General features: G+C 38.0%; 2 protein-coding genes across 2 annotated transcripts; one reads left to right on the forward strand and one right to left on the reverse strand.

Moving 5' to 3' along the window:
- Positions 1-11998: 11998 nt before the first annotated feature.
- LOC107796946 (SUMO-conjugating enzyme SCE1) lies at positions 11999-16142 on the forward strand. Its single transcript, XM_016619765.2, has 5 exons — positions 11999-12302; positions 12404-12487; positions 14148-14300; positions 14393-14506; positions 15790-16142. Exons 1-5 carry the CDS (start codon positions 12234-12236, stop codon positions 15850-15852), a joined length of 483 nt encoding a protein of 160 aa, XP_016475251.1. The 5' UTR covers positions 11999-12233; the 3' UTR covers positions 15853-16142.
- A 461-nt stretch (positions 16143-16603) lies between these two features.
- On the reverse strand, positions 16604-20224 carry LOC107796945 (putative inactive receptor kinase At5g67200). Its single transcript, XM_016619764.2, has 2 exons — positions 18466-20224; positions 16604-17541 (listed from the first exon to the last, which is right to left on the reverse strand). The coding sequence occupies exons 1-2, from the start codon at positions 19883-19885 to the stop codon at positions 16973-16975; spliced, it is 1989 nt and encodes a 662-aa protein (XP_016475250.2). The 5' UTR covers positions 19886-20224; the 3' UTR covers positions 16604-16972.
- Positions 20225-21030: the final 806 nt, after the last annotated feature.

The following is a 21030-nucleotide window of genomic DNA, read 5'->3' on the forward strand; positions in this document are numbered from 1 at the left end:
AAGTCGAACCAAGAACCTTAGTAGAGGCACATTAGGATAAAAATCACAAGACATCGAATCAGGCTAAAGAACAATCACAGGAACCGAAGCATAGGACAAAGCCAGTACACAAGTAAACCGGACAAACTCAGAATCCAAACAAAATATCGAAAAATTTAGGGTTTTTAGCATAAACGAGTTGGGGTTAAAGCAAACCTTACGAAATCGATTAAAACACATAAGAAACAGAAGATTCAACACTCAAATTATCAAACGTTTTGGAGAAAGAAATTTTTGGGAAACCCTAGTTTAGAAAAAATGGAAAACCATTCGAAAATCAGAAGGTTCTTGTAAAACTCATATGAAATAGGCTCGATCCTTCTCAGATCTTGTACAGATCTAAGAAGTTCAAAGGATAAAAATTAGGGTTTCGAGAAGAACAACACAGAGGTGAAGAAGCAGGCTTGGAAATCCATAGACATAGGAAGATCTTACTCAAATCGAACCGGAACAGCCTAAAACAAGTGAGCAAAGACCAAAGGCATAAGTAGACTAACCCTGGTCCCTTGAGGACCCTAGAGATGATATACCGGCATAAGAGAGGCCGTTAGAGGCCTGGGGGTGAAGAGAAACCATCATGAATGGCCATAGATGAGTGCCGACGAGGGTGGATTAGGGTTTAGACATGAGAGCATTTGAGAGAGGAGGGGATTAGGTGACGGCGGGGGAGGGTGTTGGAATGATTAGGGTTTGGAGGATATAGGTTGGTTTATTTTAGGAAGGGGGAATCTGGACTGTTGATCAAAATGATCAACGGTCAGGATTTGGTAAAAAGTGGGTCGGGTAGATGCTAGGTTGGGGCTGGGTATATTTTGGGTTAAAATTGGGCTAGTTAATTGGGTTGGTTTCAAATGAAAAGGGGGCTATTTGTTAAATATATAATTAATTGCTAAAACAATTTTTAAAAAATGGTTAATAAATTATAAAAAATGACTTTCATGCATGGAAATGTTTTAAAGTAATCACTTAATATTTTAAAAATAGAAAGGCTATTTTTCGGTAAAAAATAATGCAATAATGCATGTATAGGCTATAATTACAAAGTAGTTGCAATTGCACCCTAAAAATACAAATGTCGCTATTTTTGCAATAATTGAAACTTAATACAAAATGCAAAATGATAAAATTAAGCCATAAAAATTTTTATAAAACTATTTTGTGATGCAATCAGTGATTTTTCTATAAAAAACAAATGTTGGGATAAATTAATTAAAATATTTTAAAGATGCAAAAATTTTATGAAGAAATACTGGTTGATGCCAAAGCATAGTTTTGAAAATATTATGGGAAAAATTGGGTATCAACAGTCGTACACTCTGGGACAGTCATTTTGGAGAGACCCAATATCAATTCCTTTTCGGTATGGGCTTTTTGCTTACCTTGCTTTCAAATCGGTCTTGAGCTTTCCAGGAGACGAACTTGTTTTGATCACATGGTGAGCGGATGCAGAAGTTCGTGATCGAGATATCCTGCTTGACCACTTGTGAAAGCACTTACAGTTTTTCTCTTCTTGGAGGGCGCCTAGTACCTGTAACAAATCACCAATTATTAGCTAACGAATCATTTGGAGGACCCAAATAGGTTATTCAGACTTCACCCTCACCCTTAGCCACAAAATTACACCCTCAATCTCATTGAGGCATTTACACAAAAATTTAACATGCACAGTTGGTCCTAACCTCCCACTAAGCAATTTTAGCCCTATGGTGAAACTCAACCTTCATCCACACGAAAAGGAAAACAAAAAATTTCTCCACACAAACAAAACAAAATAAAATTAATAAAAAAAAGCATCTCATATACCTGAGGGGTCACTGGGAAGAGATATCGTGAGGACGGGTGAAAGGAGAAGAGTAGGGGAGTGTCTTGGTGTTTTTTTTCAGAGAGGATATGAGAGAGGAGGGGGATGGGGGTTAGATTTCTTTTAGAAGGTGGAAAATTTAGAAGGGGGGTTTTGAGGGGGGTCCGAAATTAAAAGGAAAAAGAAACTTACCTGTGCGCGGTCGCGCACGGTCAGGTTATCTCGTGTTCGGCCGTATACATTTGGCAGTAAACTAGTGAATGTGTGCGGCCAAGTGCGCGGTCAACCCTTCAGGTTTGTGGTCGTGCACATACTGCATCGGCTGACAATTACTTTTGTGCGACCATATGCACGAAGTGCCCCACTAGGTGCGCAGTCGCCACAGATACATTCAAAAGGGGCCTTCTAGAGACCTCAGTTCCGATCGTCCGCAACATGTACCTTCCTGTACCTACCAAGTCATAATATGCACTAATTTCTATCTATCCTACACTATAAAGAAAAGTGAAAATTCTAGCTAGTAGAAGAGTTAGAGGTAGTTCTGAGTTGTAGTCGTCAACTTGACTCCACCGGGCATCCTCAACTGATTTTGATGCCCGAGGATTGCTGAGCAAATCCTCCAACAAGATACAAATTTATCATGTGCCTATTCACTTTGAAACTCTCTGTGTCCATGTTCTGGATATCAATTGCCCAATATGGTGATACATGTATCACCACATACGGTCCCGTCCATCTAGACTTAATTTTTCTGCAAAAAACCTAAGTCTACTATTTCATAGTAAGACTCTGTCCCCTTCATGAAACTCCTTTGGCTTAACCAGATGATCATGCCACCTTTTGTCTTTTCCTTGAAAATTCGCACATTTTCATAGCATGCAGTTTAAACTCCTCCAATGCATTCATCTGCGCCAACTTGTGTTCACCTGCAAGACTAAGATCAAGATTAAGCATTTTAATTGCCCAATAAGCTTTATGTTCTACCTCAACAGGTAGGTGACACGATTTTCCATATACTAGTTTGAATGGTGAAGTCCTTATGGTTGTTTTGAATGCAGTTCTATACGCCCATAGAGCTTCCTCCAACTTTATAGACCAATCCTTACGAGAAGCACTAACCGTCTTTTCAAAAATTCATTTAAGTTAATGATTAGCCACTTCAACTTGCCCACTAGTTTGGGCATGGTACGGGGTTCCTATTTTGTATGTGACCCTATAATTGGACAGTAGTAAAGCAAACTGCTTGTTCACAAAGTGTGACCCATTGTCACTGATAATCACTCGAAGTGTCCCAAAGCGGGTAAAGATGTTCTTCCTTTAGAACTCAAACACTACCCAAGCATCATTGGTCCTAGTAGGGATTGCTTCGACCCACTTAGAGACATAGTCAACGGCTACTAGGATATACTCATAAGAATATGACAATGGGAACAGACCCATGAAGTCAATGCCTCATACGTCAAAAATTTCACATACCAGAATGGAGTTGAGAAGCATTTTGTCCCTCTTGCTAATATTACCTGCCCTATGACACTTGTCACATGCAGCTACATACGCTCTTGCTTCTTTGTACAAAGTGGGCTAATAGAAATCAGCTTCCATGACCTTTTCTACCATGCGATATCCACCATAGTGTCCTCTAGATGCTCCATCATGGCAATGAGACAGAACGCTTGTCATCTCTCCTTCAGGCACACATCTTTGAATCACACCATCTGCATATAGTTTAAACACAAAAGGGTCATTCCAAAAATAAATTTTTACCTCACCTTGAAGCTTCCTTCTTTGATCACGAGAGATGTCACGAGGTAACCAACCACTAGCCAAAACGTTGGCTACATCAGCATACCAAGGTGGCCTTTCGGAAACTACAACAATGGAGAAATCTGCTCATCGGGGAATTCTTCCTTTATTTCAATTGTTTCAACCGGAGGTCTCTCAAGTCGAGTAGATGATTGGTGACTTGATTTTTTATGCCCTTCTTAGCTTTAATCTCCAAGTCGAACTCCTGGAGCAACAGCACCCATCGCATCAGACACGGCTTGGACTCCTTCTTACTAAACAGATATTTCAAGGCAGAGTGATCCGTGTGTACAATCACTTTGCTCCTCACCAGGTATTATCTAAACTTGTGAAAAGCAAAGACCACGGCAAAGAACTCTTTTTTTAGTAGTGGCATAGTTGACTTGAGCATCATTCAATGTCCTGCTTGCATAGTAGATGGGCCTAAAAAATTTATCTTTTCTTTGCCCCAAAACAGCCCCCACAGCTACATTACTGGCATCACACATTTTCTCAAATGGCTGGCTCCAATCAGGTGTCACCATAATAGGAGCACTTACAAACTTTTCCTTTATCAATTCGAATGTTCTTAAGCATTCCACATTGAAAACAAACTTGACATATTTCGCTAGCAATGCAGTCAATGGTTTGGTAATGCTGGAAAAGTTTTTGATGAACCTCCTATAGAACCCAGCATGTCCCAAAAAACTCTTTATGCTCTTTATAGAAGTCGGTGGAGGGAGCCTAGCAATTACATCAACGTTAGCTCTATCAACTTCAATTCTTTGTGCATTCACTTTGTGACCCAAGGCAATTCCCTCTTTCACCATAAAGTGACAGTTCTCCCAGTTAAGGACCAAGTGCGTGGCTTCACAACGTTCAAGAACGAGCTCTAAATTCTTAAAACATTCCTCAAATTCATCGCCAAAGAGGGTGAAATCATCCATGAATACTTCTAGACACTTTCTATTCAAATCAGAGAATATAGACATCATGCACCTCTGAATAGTGGCAGGTGCATTGCTCAAACCAAATGGCATCCTCATGTAAGCAAAAATACCTGACGGGGCAAGTGAATGTGGTATTCTCAACATCTTCTGGGGCAATGGGTATCTGCTTGTAGCCTGAGCACCCATCCACATCCATGTCCAACCACTTTCTTGAGCATTTGATCGATAAAGGGGAGTGGGAAGTGGTCCTTCCTTGTTGCATCATTCAGCCTTCTATAATTAATGCACATTTTCCACCCAGTAACTGTTCTGGTGGGGATCAATTCATTATCTTTATTTTTCACTACTGTCATGCCCCCTTCTTAGGTACAACTTGTACTGGACTAATCCACTAGCTATTAGAGATGGGAAAATCACTCTCGCATCTAGAAATTTCATGATCTCCTTATGCACTACCTCCTCCTATTTTTGTTCAACTTGCATTGGGGTTGCAGCACTGGCTTGCTATTTTCTTCCAATAAAATTTTGTGTATGCAAATGGCTGGACTGATTCCTTGAATATCAGCTATACTCAAGCCCATGGCCTTCTTGTGCTTTTTCAGCAGCTCTACCAGCTTTTGCTCATGTGTACCTATTAAATTAGCAGAATAATCACAAGAAAATTGTTAGTTTCAAGAAAAACATAATTTAAGTGGAGTGTGGAGGACTTTCAATTCCACATTAGGCTAGCCGCCTCCTCTTTTCGTTCCTCCTCATCAACCACGTGATCCTCAGTCTCAAGAGTTTCTGCCACTTTCTTCATTTCAGGATCTTCATCCTCCACTGTGCTAGACTGAGTAATACACCTCTTTAGAGTATCCCCTACAAGCTTATCAAACATGTATTTTCAGCCAATTCTCCAACAATGTCCAGCTTGAAACACGAGCAGGCGGATGCCTCATCACTGGGGTATTTCATCATCCTCTTCATCTGAAACACCACTTTCTCGTTGCCCATTCTGAGCATAAGCTACCCTTCATAGATATCAAGGATTGCTCTGCCTGTACATAAGAATGGCCTCCCTATAATTAGAGGGACCTCCTTGTTCACTTCCATATACACCACAATAAAATCTACGGAGAACACAAACTTATCCACCCACACTAGAATATCCTCAATGATTCCCTCAGGTATAATGGTGGTTTGGTCAGCCAATTGTAGGGACACTAGTATTGATTAATCACTCTATGCTCACCTTCCAGTTTCTTGAATACAGATTGAGGCATTAGATTTATAGATGTACTAGAGTCATAAAGGGCCTTGTCAAATTTTTTACTCCACAACGAGCATGGTATGGTGAAGCTTCCTGGGTCCCCACACTTTTGGGAATTTTATTTTGCAAGATGGAACTGCAGTGGGCGTTTAGCTTGACCACTGTTGTCTCCTCTAATTTTATCTTGCTAGACAGGATTTCCTTTAAGAACTTTGCATAAGTAAGCATCTGAGTGAGTAAAGGAATGTTCACATAAAGTTACTTGAGCATCTCTAGGGATTGCCCAAAACATTTGCCAAGTTTCTCACGCTTTATCTTTTGAGGGAATGGTAGAGCTGGCATATGTCTGCTTTCTTTAATCTTCTTTTGTACCCTACTACTCTGGCTCGTTTGCTCTTCACTCTCGTTCTCTACTAGTGTCTCAATCCGCTGGCTAACCACCTCCGGTCTAACTTTCACTACTGGATCAGTCAATACATTTCCTCTTCTCAGAGATATAGCTTTAAATGTTTCCTTTGGGTTCTTTTCAGTATCAGAGCGAAGAGTACATGGAGCCCTCTTAGATAACAAATTCGCAATATGTCCTATTTGTATTTCTAAATTTCGGATAGTCGTGCCCTGATTTTGGAATTTTTCATCTATTTTGTTGATGAATGCCCTCATGAGACCTTCCATACTTGACTGAATTTGTTATGGTGGCTGGTATTGCTGCTTCTGCTGGTTCTGAAAGCCTGGTGGTCCTTGACCCTGAGGTCTGAGATTGTTTTGCTACCATGAGTTCAATCTCCCATTGGGTGAACTCCACGAAAAACCTGGATGTCTTTGACCCATAGCATTATAGTTGTTCCCACCTTGGTAGTTTCCTCTATTAAACTTCCCCACGGCGTTGACTTCCTCAGCTGTAGCTTGACACTCATTTGTAGGTGTCCCAATCCACAGATGCCACATCCCACATGTGGTTAATTTTGCACCTGAGCTATCGACAGTTGCTTGATGTCCTTAGCCATAGCTACAATTTGAGCATGCATTGCTATCGAGAATTCTACTTGGTGCACCCCCACTAATCTTCTTCGATCCCCTTGGTTAGTGGACCATTGTTCTACGTCTTCAGATAGTTCATTCTGAAGAGTGACAATCTCTTCAGGATTTTTCTTCATCAGAGGACCTGCAATCGCATTATTCAGCAATCTCCTTGATGACGGGTTTAGCCCATCCCAGAAGTCTTGGAGTTTCATCCATTGCTCCATTCCGTTATGAGGGCACATCTATAATAGCTCCTTAAATCTTTCTCATGCCTTGAACACTGTCTCCCCTTCACCTTGGCTGAAATTGTGAATCTCTTTTCTCATCCGTCCAATCTTCGCGGCAAAGAAATATTTTTCTAAGAACTTGGTAGTCATCTCCTCCCACGTACGGATTGACTCTGTGGGAAGAATTCTCAACCACCACTTTGCATCATCCTTATGTGAGAACGGGAATGCTCTAAGGTAGATGGCATCATGTGATGCTCCTTAGTAACGGAATGTGTTCATAATTTCGTCGAAGTCCATCAGATGGTTGTTGGGATCTTCATTGGGTTTCCTTCTGAATACGCAATTGTTCTGCATAGTCTGGATGACTCCCTATTTGAGTTCAAAATTATTGGAATCAATGGGTGGGGGTCTCACACTAGACTGTTGTTGGTTGTACATCAGTCTGGCATAATCTTCTAGCGACCTCCAGGTCTAGGAGCTGCATTTTCAAATTCATCTTCGATCATGTTTCGATTCGGATTGAACCTTCGATCTCCGTCAACCGTTTCATCCGCAATTCTACGGGCTGCTTCAGCTGCTAATCGTGTTTCCTGTTGCTGAGTCGCCTCTCTCGTAGCTAGGTTCACATCCTCTTCGTTGTTCACCATTATAATTTGAGTTGAAGTCTGACCCAACAACAATCCACTCGATCTTTTCTCTCTTCTCAATTGCCTCAGATGTTTGTCTAACTATGGGTCGTATGGCACCAAGTCCTTGAAAAAGGATCGAGTCATACACCGCTAAACTTAACCTGTTGTCTGCACACACATAAGAAGAGCGTAAAAAGGGAAAATAAAATAAAATTGTTCCTGAATTAGCACCGAAAAATAATTCAAACACTCGTAATCGCCAATCCCCGACAACAACGCCCAAATTTGACGAGCGCAAAACCAGTGTATAAAATTTATGCTCGCTAGTCAAAGATAGTATTGTATTAATTTGTCTCCACAGGGATTGTGTTAAATAATGTTCTAATAATCTTCATCTTACCACTCCCTAGGAAAATAAACCTTTGATTAATGTTCTTATCAACTAATAATAAAAACTAAGATTATCGATTGTGAGAAAATAATGACAATTTAGATTTTAGTGGCTAAGTAGCAAGGAATGAATATCAAGAGGATAAGTAAGGGTTGTGACAACATATGTGATCAACTATTATTCTGGGTAATTCCATGTTAAGTTCACTCTTAACTTCTATTGACTCTCTTGATTTCAATAGATGATTAGGCTATCTTACGGGTTCAAATTCTTCTTTCGAATGAATAAGAGTTTCGTTAACTAACCTAATAACAGGTCTTATGAACATATGCACTAATACAATTAATGAATGATCTTTCAAAGAACGTCTCTCAACTATTCTTCTAAGTTGGGTCAATTGATAACTCTCTGAGCTCTTTCGATTACCTAAGAGAGGCGTAAAATCAACCGAAACAAGATAACATAATGCGAATTGCAGCTACACTTCTCTTTCAATTAAAGTAGAACCACAATTGGTCTTGCACTTCAATTAATAACCCATTCAACGAATTTGGGCAAGTAACAGGAAGTAAAACCCAAAACAATAGTCAAATCACTATATCCGTTAATAACCCTAAGAAGGATAACTCCATAGTGGAGAACTTATTCATCACAAGAGTATTAGAAGAACAAGAAGACATTACTATTCCCAACATTAAGCAAACTTCCGTATTAAATGAATGGGATGAAGTATTTTGAGTCTCCGTGTTTCTTTGCCTTCTTCTCTCTCAAAAGTTGCTCAAAAATCCAAGATACCTTATTTTTAGACAAGCTATGCTTCATATAGGTCAAAAGAAGTCGCCTTTAAAATTACAAAAATAGGCCTAGAAAAATTTCTGGAAGCGGACGTGCACGGCCGCGCACCTGGGTGTGTGACCGCGCATATGGTCGTGCACCTCTGGCAGTGCACTGCGTAACTTGTGCACTGGAGTGGTCTCATGCACGGTCACACACCTGGGTGAACCTCCTGCTCAACTCTTGTCTCTCCCGTTAAGTGCACTATTCGTCTGTTAATCCCCAAACACGATTCCAACTTAATCTTTGAACTTTTACTCAAACTTCAAAGCTCTAAAGTAGCTCGAATTAGCTCCACAACCTCATCATAACTCGGAATCGCTCCGACATTGCATAAAACACACAATCAGTGCAAAATAATACCATTTAAAGCTCAAACACTAGTAAAGTACATCGAATTAAAGTGCAATTAATATCCAAAATACGCAATTATATCCTACCATCATATATTTTATTTACTTTTAATTCTTTTGGTTACTTTATAAATAATTTGTATATTTTTTTAAGATTTTATTCTGTTGCTTCGATTTTTTTTAATTTTAAAGTCATTAAATCTTTAATATCTTAAGTAAATTTATTTATTTTATTTTATATTTTCACTTATTTGAAAGTATAAATATAGGCTATCTCAATCTATATCTTTTTACATTTTTCAGTTTTCTATATTATAGCTTTTTAATTAATTTTTCATCTTCATGTTCTTAGCTAATATAGAAGAAAAATCGATGAGTTGATCTATATATTGATATAGATATAAATATATAGATTATATTTGTCTAAAATCTTTTTAGATTTTATGTTAAGGTGCCAAGTGAATTTTTCTCAATACACCACTTTGCTTAGCTTCGCGATTCACTACCTCGTTTTAATATAATATAGATATATAGGTATATAGATTAGATTTGTCTAAAATCATTTTAGATTTTAACTTAAAAGTGTCAAGTGAGTTTTTCTCAATATGCTACTTGGCTTAAGATACATTGAGATCATCCTAGGTGATTTATCATTGACAACAATGATTGATCAAATGGTAAGCACCCTCTACTTCTAACTTTGAGGTCGCGAGCGGATCGCCAAAAGAGCTTAGTGGAAAGCTCTTGACGAGGGGCAAAAAATTATTAAAAAGAAGGGATAATACATAATTACCTCATTGGGGTCGTACCAAAGTTTTAGTTGCACCCCTTAAAAACATGGGTGTCCTATGACCCCTCTATATGTATTCAAAATATAAAAGTTTCACCTTTTAAGATGATGTGACATAGAGAGTGATATACACTCTCTTAAGGAGAGTGGGAGACAAAAAATACAGGTTAAAAATTTAATTTCGCCCTTTTTTAAAAAAATATATTCCCCTACTTTTCTTATTATATTTTTTTCTAAGTTTTCCTTTTCTTTTTCCTTCTTCTCTCTTCTTCTTCACTTACTCCTCACCTGAAACAATGGAGATTAATATGATAGAGCTCACTTCAATCTCATAAATTAAAATTCTAAAACGTTAAACAATAATAAAGAACTCTATCAGATTTTAAACCAAAGAAAATTCCCCAATATAGAGCCCAAACAGTACATTGAGTGGGAAGAGAAAGGAATCTGGCCGGAAATTTATTCGGCGATCGGAAGAGATGTCCGGTGACCGAAAAATATAACCCTATTTTTTGGCATCCTCTTTAAATGTGACCAGATTTCTTGGAGTTTACAAACCCTTTCTTAAGATCTATAAAGCTTACATAAACTTTTACAAAATTTTTCCCCATAGATTGTTGGTAGAAGGAGAAGGAGTGCGGGGAAGTGGGGATGGATAGATGAGTCTCTGATGGGTTTGTTCTAGAAAGAAGAGAAGGCGTGGGAAGCGGGTAAGTTTAATGGAGTTCTGCCGGTGGAAATCTCCGGCGAGGCTGAGCTCGTCGGAGAAGAAGATCCATATTGCAAATGCTGGCAAGGACCAGAACTTAAAAGAAATGACACACATGGTAAAATTAAAATAATAATAAAAATAATGAAAAAGAAATGACGTGGCACAAGTGGTTGGTGCGTGTAATCCACTGATTTTCTTGAAACTGGTGATTATCTCAAAAGGTGGTATTTATTACGGTTGAAATAAAACCAAGGGGTCATAGGACACCCGTATTTTTAAAGGGTGCAACTGAAACTTTGGTACAACCCCAATGGGGTAATTATGTATTATTCCTAAAATTTAATAATTTTTTAACCCCTCGTCAGGAGCTTTCCACTAAGCTCTTTTGGCGATCCACTCGCGACCTCAGAGTTAGATGTAGAGGGTGCTTACCATTTGAACAATTATTGTTGTCAATTTAGACGGACCAAGTCCGGGCGAAGTGCAGCAACAACCATTTTTAAGTCTGCTATTTAAAATATATTCACAGTTTACAATGTATTTAAAGATTAGTCAATTCACTCAAACTTCAGGACTAAGTACAGTCAAACCTCTCTATAACAGTATCCCTTCATAACAACATTTTGCTATAAAACCCAAGCTTTTCCGGAACCAATTTTCATGTTATGTTACAACATATGTTCTATATAACAGCACTTCACTATAATATCCAAAAATATTCGAAACAAACAAAACTGTTATAGAGAGGTTTGCCTGTATCCTGAGTTTGAAAAATTAGGACATAGTGTTCTGAGTTTTTGAGCTGCTAATTTCTTAGTCCTGATTTCTGAACCACTAATTTAAAATGCGGGACATAAGATTCGAATTTTAGAACACAATATTCGAACTTTAAGATACGATGCTGAAGTTTGAATTTTAAGATTTAAACTCAAGGATATCGTATCCTAAAATTTAAGAAAAATTGTTTAATATTTAAATATATTGGAAATCGTGATTAATTTTAAACAGCATGTGTGAAAGCGGTTAGCTGTTAATTCCACCCCAAGTCCCCAAACAGCCATTGGCCGAGAAGCAATGGCGACTTAGCTAAAGCTGCACTTCTGACGTTTTCCACGTGAAACGCACATAATGGCGTGGTTTTCACGCTAGAATATAAAATCGGAATCTTTTTCTTTTTCCAAATAAAATCGGAATCCATTGACTTCCCTTCTAAATCCATTTTAATAAAAGGCTCGACCTAACAAAAGAATAAAGACAACAGTTTTATTATCTTTAAAATTCCATCACCATTTCCTAATATGATCTCCACCGTCCAATCAGCCACTTGAACATTACCAATTTCAATACATTCCTTTTCTTTTTAACTTAAAAGGGGCAGCCAACGAAAAACTCATTGCTCGCTGCTCATTACTCATTTACCTTAACAGCTGTTTGGAGAAAGACAAGAATGTCGGGAGGTATTGCTCGAGGTCGTCTTGCAGAGGAGCGAAAAGCTTGGCGCAAGAATCACCCCCATGTTCAGTTCGACGACCCTTTTCTTGTTTTTCAGTTTTCTTCTTTTAACTTTGTGAATTCGTTTCTTATTTATAAGTTTATTTTAATGCTTTTGGTTAATAGGGATTTGTTGCAAAGCCGGAGACACTTCCAGATGGGTCAGTGAACCTGATGGTTTGGCACTGCACCATTCCTGGTAAAACTGGGGTATGTCGTCTTTATTCTTCCGTTCTTTCTGTTTTCCTCATTCATTGGAAAAGACTCGTTTTTTAAACTTTCTGAGGGTAAGGGGAAACCATGAGTGAGCCAATTGGGTTAATTTGGTATGTGTCTATTTTTGTTGATTCGTTGTTTGATTGAAGCACTTTGGTTTATGGACCTGAACTGAAAATTAAGCTCTTCTCTTGGTTCAGTTAGCATTTCTTTTTTTCATTTTGTACCTGCAAACATTACACTTTATACAGAGATCAATGTTGAATAGCTATTGCATATTTTTCCTTCCAGCGAGTATGAAACAGTATCCATATCTCTCCACAGCCAGGGGCGGAGCAGAGGGGGTGAAGCCCCCTCGCCGGAAAATAGGCAAAATCTGTGCAAAATCTGTTTTGTGTCTCTTTTGAATCCCCCTAACGTAACCCAAAAGCATAGCTCAGTGGTCAAGAGGTTCAGAACCTTTGTGAGGTCTCTGGTTCATTTTCCACGGCCACATTCTCTTTTAATTTTTTAACTTTTTCTTTTTTGAACTCCCTTGGCGGAAATCCTGCCTTCACCATTGTCCACAACATACAAAAAGAAAACAACCTACTCCATTAATGGTCTTAGAATTCCCTATTCTCTTGGTAGAAATACTATCTCTGCAGGCTTGACTTCTTCAGCTGGCTTTCCTTCCATAGTCTAAAAGGCTTGCTCCTTATTTCTTCTGCAATTTAACCAAACAAACATTGGTTTCTGGCTATGCATAATGTATGGATGTTATTGGTGCATCCATTTCAAAACTGTCTAGAGGGATAAGGGTTAGGCCTTGGTTAAGTTGTTGGTGTTCCTTTAATTAGTTGTGCTACCTGATTTTCTATCTCCTGTTTACAAATAACTGTATCGACTTCATATCTATGACTTTATCAATGTACGGTAATAATTTGATATTCCTTTATATTTAAGATAACAAGTTTGAAGAAAGGCATCAAAAGACATACCTCACTGGAAAATTGTGTCTGTTCTCATGAATTTTTATATGAATATGAGTGTAAAGCTGGATGATAAAATCCCAGTAAAACGTCAAGAAAAGGGAGAAAAAGACAGAGAAGACTGAAACGCTTTGACAGTATTTAATCTTCTTATCTCATGTCTCTTGGCGTAATGGAAATAGTCCTGGTCCCTTCCTTTCCCTAAGAAAAATGGAAAACGACATTTTTAAAACATAACCACCCTTGTATGGCCATCTGAAGTAGAACACTGTAGTAGCAAGCCTTAAGTTTATGAGTTGTAGGCATAAGTTTGAAGTCGTATGCTTCGTATTATTAACTCTTAACTGGTAAAAGGTCATTGCTACATGTAGGAGTATGTAGTGTATACAGAGCTGAATCATTTACATCAGACTTTGATGTCATTTCTAGGGAAGTGCGGAGGAAATCCGGAGTACGTGTATGTTAAGATGGACCAATTAGTTCACTTAGAATTGCAAGCTGCAGAGTGTATTCTCTTATGCTTTTTGTTTCCTCCATCAGATCAGAGCATCTTCAAAGCATATAATGCTTATTAAACATGTACCATTATCCTTTTTCGGTGAAAGTACTATGCTTGACTGATGTAGGGACATGTTTATCCTTCTGTTCTTCGTTGGTCCTTAATGACACTTTAATGATTGCAGACTGATTGGGAAGGTGGTTATTATCCACTTACAGTTCACTTCAGTGAAGATTATCCGAGCAAACCACCTAAGTGTAAATTCCCACCAGGTTTTTTCCATCCAAATGTCTATCCGTCTGGAACAGTTTGCTTGTCGATCCTCAATGAAGACAGTGTATGTGGGCTATGCTGTTTCTTTTGTCCTATTCTTCTGCTTACTGACTGGGCTCGATGTATGACAGCTATTAATTTTCTTTTCTTGTTTAGGGATGGAGACCAGCCATCACTGTGAAACAGATACTGGTTGGTATCCAGGACTTGTTAGATCAGCCAAACCCTGCTGATCCTGCCCAGACTGAAGGCTATCATCTATTTATTCAGGTAATTTTGATTTAAAAAAAGTTTAATTCTCCATTTTCCAAATTCATTATCTTACTCTTGATGTTATCCTTAAATTGAGTCTACTTTTCTGTAAGAGAATTTTTTTCATTATAATATGTTAGAATGTACAATCGAATCTGCTTTCCTAGTACTTTCGTTGTTTCGCTTCATATAACAATCTTTTTTCTTTGAATGCCTCAAAATGCCGGGCACCATTCTATTATTATATATAATTTTCTCAAATTGCAAGAATTTAAATGCATTTAACTAGTCAAAAAGTTAGTCTTTGATGAAATATCTTTTCCTGCCATTTTAGCTGTCTACAGGTAGTAGTATTTTTCACCTTTGCTGGTATATTACAAAATTCAAATAAGCATCTTGAACTTTGTATTTCAATTAAATCATGTCACATATAATGGGATGAAAGCGGAATTACCGTTCAATTCCAAATTTTATCAAAAAGTTGATTTTTGCTGACTATGCATCCCAATTTGTTATAAATTTATAACACTGTGAATCTTAACTTTTAATTCGATCCCCCCTTACTAGTATAGGATGACTTTTGGCCTTTACCTTAATAACCATAACAAATGTTATGAAGGAAGTGCTAACTGTCATATCTCTTGCACTATTAGGGGTCGTTTGGTACTATGGATAAGCAAAAATAATCCTGAGATAATAATTTAGTACCGCCTCATCATTTGTTTGGTTACTAATTCTGGGATAAGTTATCACAGGGTTAAAAATAGTAGCGGGATAACTTATACCTGCCTGAGGGTGGAATAGTAATCCCAAGATAAAGCAATAAAATTGACAATCCAAGGATTGATACATAACAAACCATCAATAAGAAATAATACCAGAATAACTAATTCCAGCATAACTTGTCTTCAAACCAAACAATCCCTTAGAGTGTGCTTTAGCTTTTATGTCCAATAATGTTCCTGCGCGACGGTAGAAGGGCACCGGTGACTTTTGCTGTAGGCTAAATGCATTAGTGATAGGTATTAGGTTTCATGGACGTCACTCTTTGGGAGCTCAAGAATCTTTTCTGGTTTCTTTTTCTCTTACATGAATTATATCAGATTTTATGGAAACATTTGTTAGTTATGTCATTAGCGGGACAGACAATGTGCGTCGATACGATGTTATACTAGTAATTTGCAGGTCTATATTGTGTCTTTTTGTTGATCATGCTTGAAATTTTTGAAAGATGTATTACTTCAGAATAGGAGTTCGATACTCTCTGTTTGATGCACGCTCATATTGCTGAGTTCCTGCAGGATGCTCTGGAGTACCGAAAGAGGGTGCGACTGCAGTCTAAGCAGTATCCACCTCTTGTTTAAAGAATGTTTTGTCTAATCTTGTGCTGGCTCTAATGCACGTCAAAGTTTGCTGTCATCCCCTGGCAATAGCGGACAACAAATCTGCCAGCTACTGATGCTGATGGGTATTTGTTTAAGTGGAGAAGTAAATAGGATTTTATATCTAATATTATTGCCTTTCATAGTTCTCAGAGTATATGTGTAGAACAAGCACAGCTGCAAATTGTTATTACTAATTTTATGGTGGAAATCTGTTGAAAGTTATTTTCTTTTGCAAAAAGCAGAGTTTCTGTCTGCAATTTTACGGAAAATCTTGCTCCAGGGAACATGGGGTTGTGTACTGTTGTTTTGGATCCAAAATCTGCTCTGCTATTTCTGTTTTCTTCTTTTGTTATTGTTCGTCTGACAGTGCCAAATAACTATCAAAAGGGAAGATTTTTCACTGGCAAAACTTTGGTACATCTTGATTCCTTTGGGACATTATGACTTTGTTCGTCTGTATCAAGGATCACTTCTGGTTCCGTTCAAAAACACCCAAAATTATTTTGTAAAATTCTATCACCAACATTATTCTAATCAACATTCACAAATTTCAAGATTTCAAATCCATTTAACAATTTAAATTTTGATATCTAATTCAGTAAGTTAAATATGACCAAGTATTAAGATCATACAACATCCTTCTGCCATTAAGGTAAAGCAAATGCATTTTAAAGTTCCTTAGAAAAAGAACCAACCAAAACCGCCTACTAATATATAGACTTAGCAGATGTAAACAATTCTCCCTGAAAATATTGGCATCCATATGTTTGTGACAAAAAAAGAAGGATTTCAGGAGGGGTACAAAATGTGTGCCATAATCATCAATGACTAAGTTGTCTTATGTTCTAGCAGATCGACCTTAACCTATCAGTTTTAGGTTGTTTACTGAGTAGTAAGGTATAAGCACCATTAACAGCTGACGAGTCATTTGGTCAATCTGGGCAAAAGTCAATAGCAAATCTGTTGCCAATTAATGGCACTTTGCCAAAGGAGGAGACACAGATTAATTATTGCATTATCCAAATTGGTTTCAGGTGTAACACTTACAATTGACCATGCACCCTCGCTGGTTAATGGTGTAACTGCAATTCAGAAGAAGCTATGAATATCCAGTATGTTCATCCCTTTTGTTATTCTCCACCATTGCATTATCCTTTATATCTTGTATCATTTTCAAGATTTGCCTCATTGTTGGTCTCTGTTCTGGTGATGTCAAGCTACATATACTAGCAAGGTCAACTAGCATTGCGAGCCATCTATTCTCCTCGTTATCATCCTCCCTCATAGCTCTAACCCAATCCGCCATATCCGGGGGAGAGAGAAATGGATGCTGAGATGGCGGTTTACCCGTTAAAAGCTCTAATAACAGAATGCCATAGGCATAGACGTCAGACCCTGGAGTGGCTTTTCGTGCAGATTTGCAAACTTCTGGTGCTTTATAGCGTGCTGCATCAGGATCATCATCGGAAGAAATGTCTGCAAGCGCAATGAGGGAGTAGTCTGTTAGACAGGCCTCGAAATCAGACCCTAGAAGCACATTTGAGGTCTTCAAGTTGCCATGAGTGAGCTTTGATGCTTGATGTATGTAAGCAAGGCCCTGAGCCACATCTTCTGCTATTTTTAGACACGATGTCCAGTGAAGGGGCTTTGCCCTTGTCGATCTTGACCCTGCCACGTAAAAACAGAAAATAGGACACAATATGTAAGATACAACATAATCTTAGTATTTAGGCGAAGGAAGCATCAATATAAACACACGAATTACATAAAGAATTCATATATTCAACTCTTGAACGTGTATAATGAACAAATGGTATGTGTCACTTAATCTATGAAAGTGAATTGTCAATCCATTGATAACACCGAACATGGAAGAGCGATATAGAGTGTTCCTATGTATCTTTCTAATTTTATCCAATGCACACGAAGGAACAGGGCTCCTCTAGAATAGTATCATTGAACTTTTTCTTCTCTAAATTAACAACCTTTCATCTAACAACGGTTCTCACATAGGTAAGTTGAATATTTAAGAATGTCAGCACATTAACCCAAGGGTGTGGCTAACGACCAAAAGTGAAGGAAAATTGGTACATGTACTAGTGGAAAGTAATAGGTATCTAGGGAAAACAAAACTAAGGAAAATAGCCAATTCAACAGAAAGGAGGGACAGAGCAAACACATAAATGCCAAAAGAAAGACACAAGGACCATTTGCCTTCATAAAAAAATGAAAGGTAGTTGGGGGAAATAGTGCAATCAACCCATACGGATCAGTCAGTGACAGCCTGAAACCAAAACACACTACTATTTGACTGCCCTGTGAAAGCAAACATTGCAATTGTCGGTAGTGAGCTCAGTGGGATCCCATATTAAGCATCCAAACTAAAAGCTAAAAAGAGACTACAGCCCACTTCTGTCCACAAAAGAGAAAACTGCTAGTTGTTTGGTGCAGCCAACTCACTCTTCCACTGCTTCCTCCTTCCACAGGTCCACCAAATTGATTCCATAGACCAATTAACAAAATGACCACACAAAAAGAAATGAAAAATAAAACCATTTTAAATGAGTAATCAGCAAAGTTAGAAACTTTTACCATGAATGAGATTGAAGAGACTGCCATTAGGCTGATAATCATAGATAACAAGCCTTTCGTGTTTAGCCTGAAAGTATGCTCTAACTGCTACCAAATTTGGGTGCCGTAACATTCCTACTTCCTCCATGTGCAGCTCAAACGCTTCTCCACTGGTAATTGAAGTTTTACAAGCATCCAATCGCTTTACTGAAACAATTAATTGACTAGCCATTACAGCTTTATACGTTGTTCCAATTGTGCCCCTCCCGAGCAGCTCTGCTGATGCTCTCATTAGTTGCTCTAAAGTATACAACTCTGTTTCCCCTGAACAAAATATCAGATGTCCACTCTTTAATTGCTGTTGAGAGACTTGAGCCACTTTCACTTCCTTTTCTAATTTAATCTCTAATAATTGGCTATTATCAGCTGGCCCAGAAGTAGTTGCGTTCACTGCATTGTTCGTAATGGTCTCAATGGTGCATTTTGTTGCTTTTGGTTCAGTTTCACTTTCTTCTCTTCTCTTTTTTACCAAAGCAAAAAGACATAGAACAGCTGCAATTAAAATCAATGTTCCGACCACAAAGCCCAAAACAACACCAACTTTTTTGTGCTTATGCTGAGGTGAAGGAGTAAGAAGTAGACCCTGTGACTGTGCATCTTGGTATAGCGGTGAGGGCCGCGGGGAGGCAGCAGCAGAAGGCGAATCAAAGAATGGAGTTGACGGGCAAGGGGTGTTAATAACTTTACCACAAAGATTAGGGTTCCATAAGAACGAGCGTTCGTTAAATTTCTTCAAAGTCGGAGTAACAGGTATTGAACCAGTGAGGTTATTTCTAGACACATTGAAGATTTGAAGTTGGGTTTGGTTCAATGGCGGAATCGAACCGCTGAACCAGTTAGAATCAAGCCGGAGATAGTTCAACCGGTCTAGAACAGTAAGCTCAACAGGGAGTGAACCGGAGAGATTATTATGGGACAAATCGAGGATAATGAGGCGGTGAAGAGAAAGAAGAGGAAGAGGAAAAGATCCAGAGAAAAAGTTATGATCAAGAAACAGAGTTTTAAGGTTTGTAAGACCAGAAAGGTCAGGGATAGGACCAGAGAGTGAGTTGTTCCTAAGATTAAGGATTCGGAGTTGGTCAAGATGAGTTAAAGTGTTGGACCGGAAAGTACCTCTAAGACTAAAACTTTGAAGAACAAAACGTACAACACGACCTTGCACGCATTTCACTCCTTGCCATTGACAATAGTCAAAACGCTCGTTAAGTGTGTAAAGAAGCTTGTTGTCAAGGTCAGCTTTGGATTTAAAGGATAATAAAGAAACAGCGTCGGAGGGAAGTAAAGAGTTTAATGGTGCAGATGGTGTAGTAGTTGAAGAAGAACAAAAGTAGAAACTGGAAAATAGTTGAAGAAAACAGAGAACAAGCATCAATGGGGACATTGCAAGTTTTCAACAAACAAAATCCAGTGCTTGGTTTAGTGACTATAGGTCAAGTTAGTGTTTGTTTGTCATGTTGTTTGGTTTAATGTAAGAAACGATGTCTGAAAAATGGACTGAATTTTGGGAGACAGTGAGCTATCGGTTTCCGAGAGGGGGAGGAGAAGGGGGTAGTAGGGGGTGAAGGAGAAGTGGTACTTTGTTGCGTGGCAGCTGGCTTAAAACAAGGGTCAGTCGTCACGTGAAAGGTAGAGTTTTGAAGAAAATTTGGAAATTGTTTGGGTATAGTCATTCGTCCGTCGCTCTGAAACTTCTGCTAATTTTAGTCATTTTGTTTATTCAAGGGCCCGTGAATGTTTCACATTTTTGAATTTTTCTTAACACACTGCTAGCTACATTCCCCAAATAAGTCCCCATTCCTATTGTATTTAAAGTTCTTTGCTTTTGCATCAATGAACAGCATGCTAAATTCATATAGTAACAACTTAGATTTAAATAGTTAAATGAAGTTAATTGTGAATTTTTCTAATTTGACAAAAATGTGTCAAATACTTGGAGCATTGCAAAATAATAAATATATATAATACATTAGAATGTAAGATTAATCAATTTTTAGTTATAAGTTTGTTTGAAGGTGAGATTTTCATTGAATTAGAATTGTTCTTTTTCAATTTCACCTGATTCTCAAATGTTTGCGTTGGTGTGCTACTGGATATCGCAAAATCGTTCAAATAAACATCAATTTCACATGTCAGTAGCACATTGTGTAATAAAAAGAATAAAAAGAAAACAATAACATACTCAGTATTATCACACACGAATAAAAAGAAAACAAATATCTTAAAGTCACGATTGGCACTATAATGTCATGTTTTGTGAAAAGAAGAAGAATAGTTGGATGTTTTCTAGTTTGGTTTGTTTGACCCAAAGTTTAGATATAGGTTTAAACAATTAGATTTCTAATAGAATAGAGTTAATCTTAGCTAATATTAATATCCAAAAGATGTATTAATCGTTTTAGGGGGAAGATAGTACGGGTATAATCTACATAGCAATAAATGGTAACACTACTGTTATATTCAATAATCCAAAAAATGAAAGAGGTAGCATTAAATAACAATAAATAGCAATGAATGACATTTAAGTAA

The sequence above is a fragment of the Nicotiana tabacum genome, chromosome 3 (assembly GCF_000715075.1).
Source record: "Nicotiana tabacum cultivar K326 chromosome 3, ASM71507v2, whole genome shotgun sequence".
NCBI classification, from domain to species: domain Eukaryota; kingdom Viridiplantae; phylum Streptophyta; class Magnoliopsida; order Solanales; family Solanaceae; genus Nicotiana; species Nicotiana tabacum.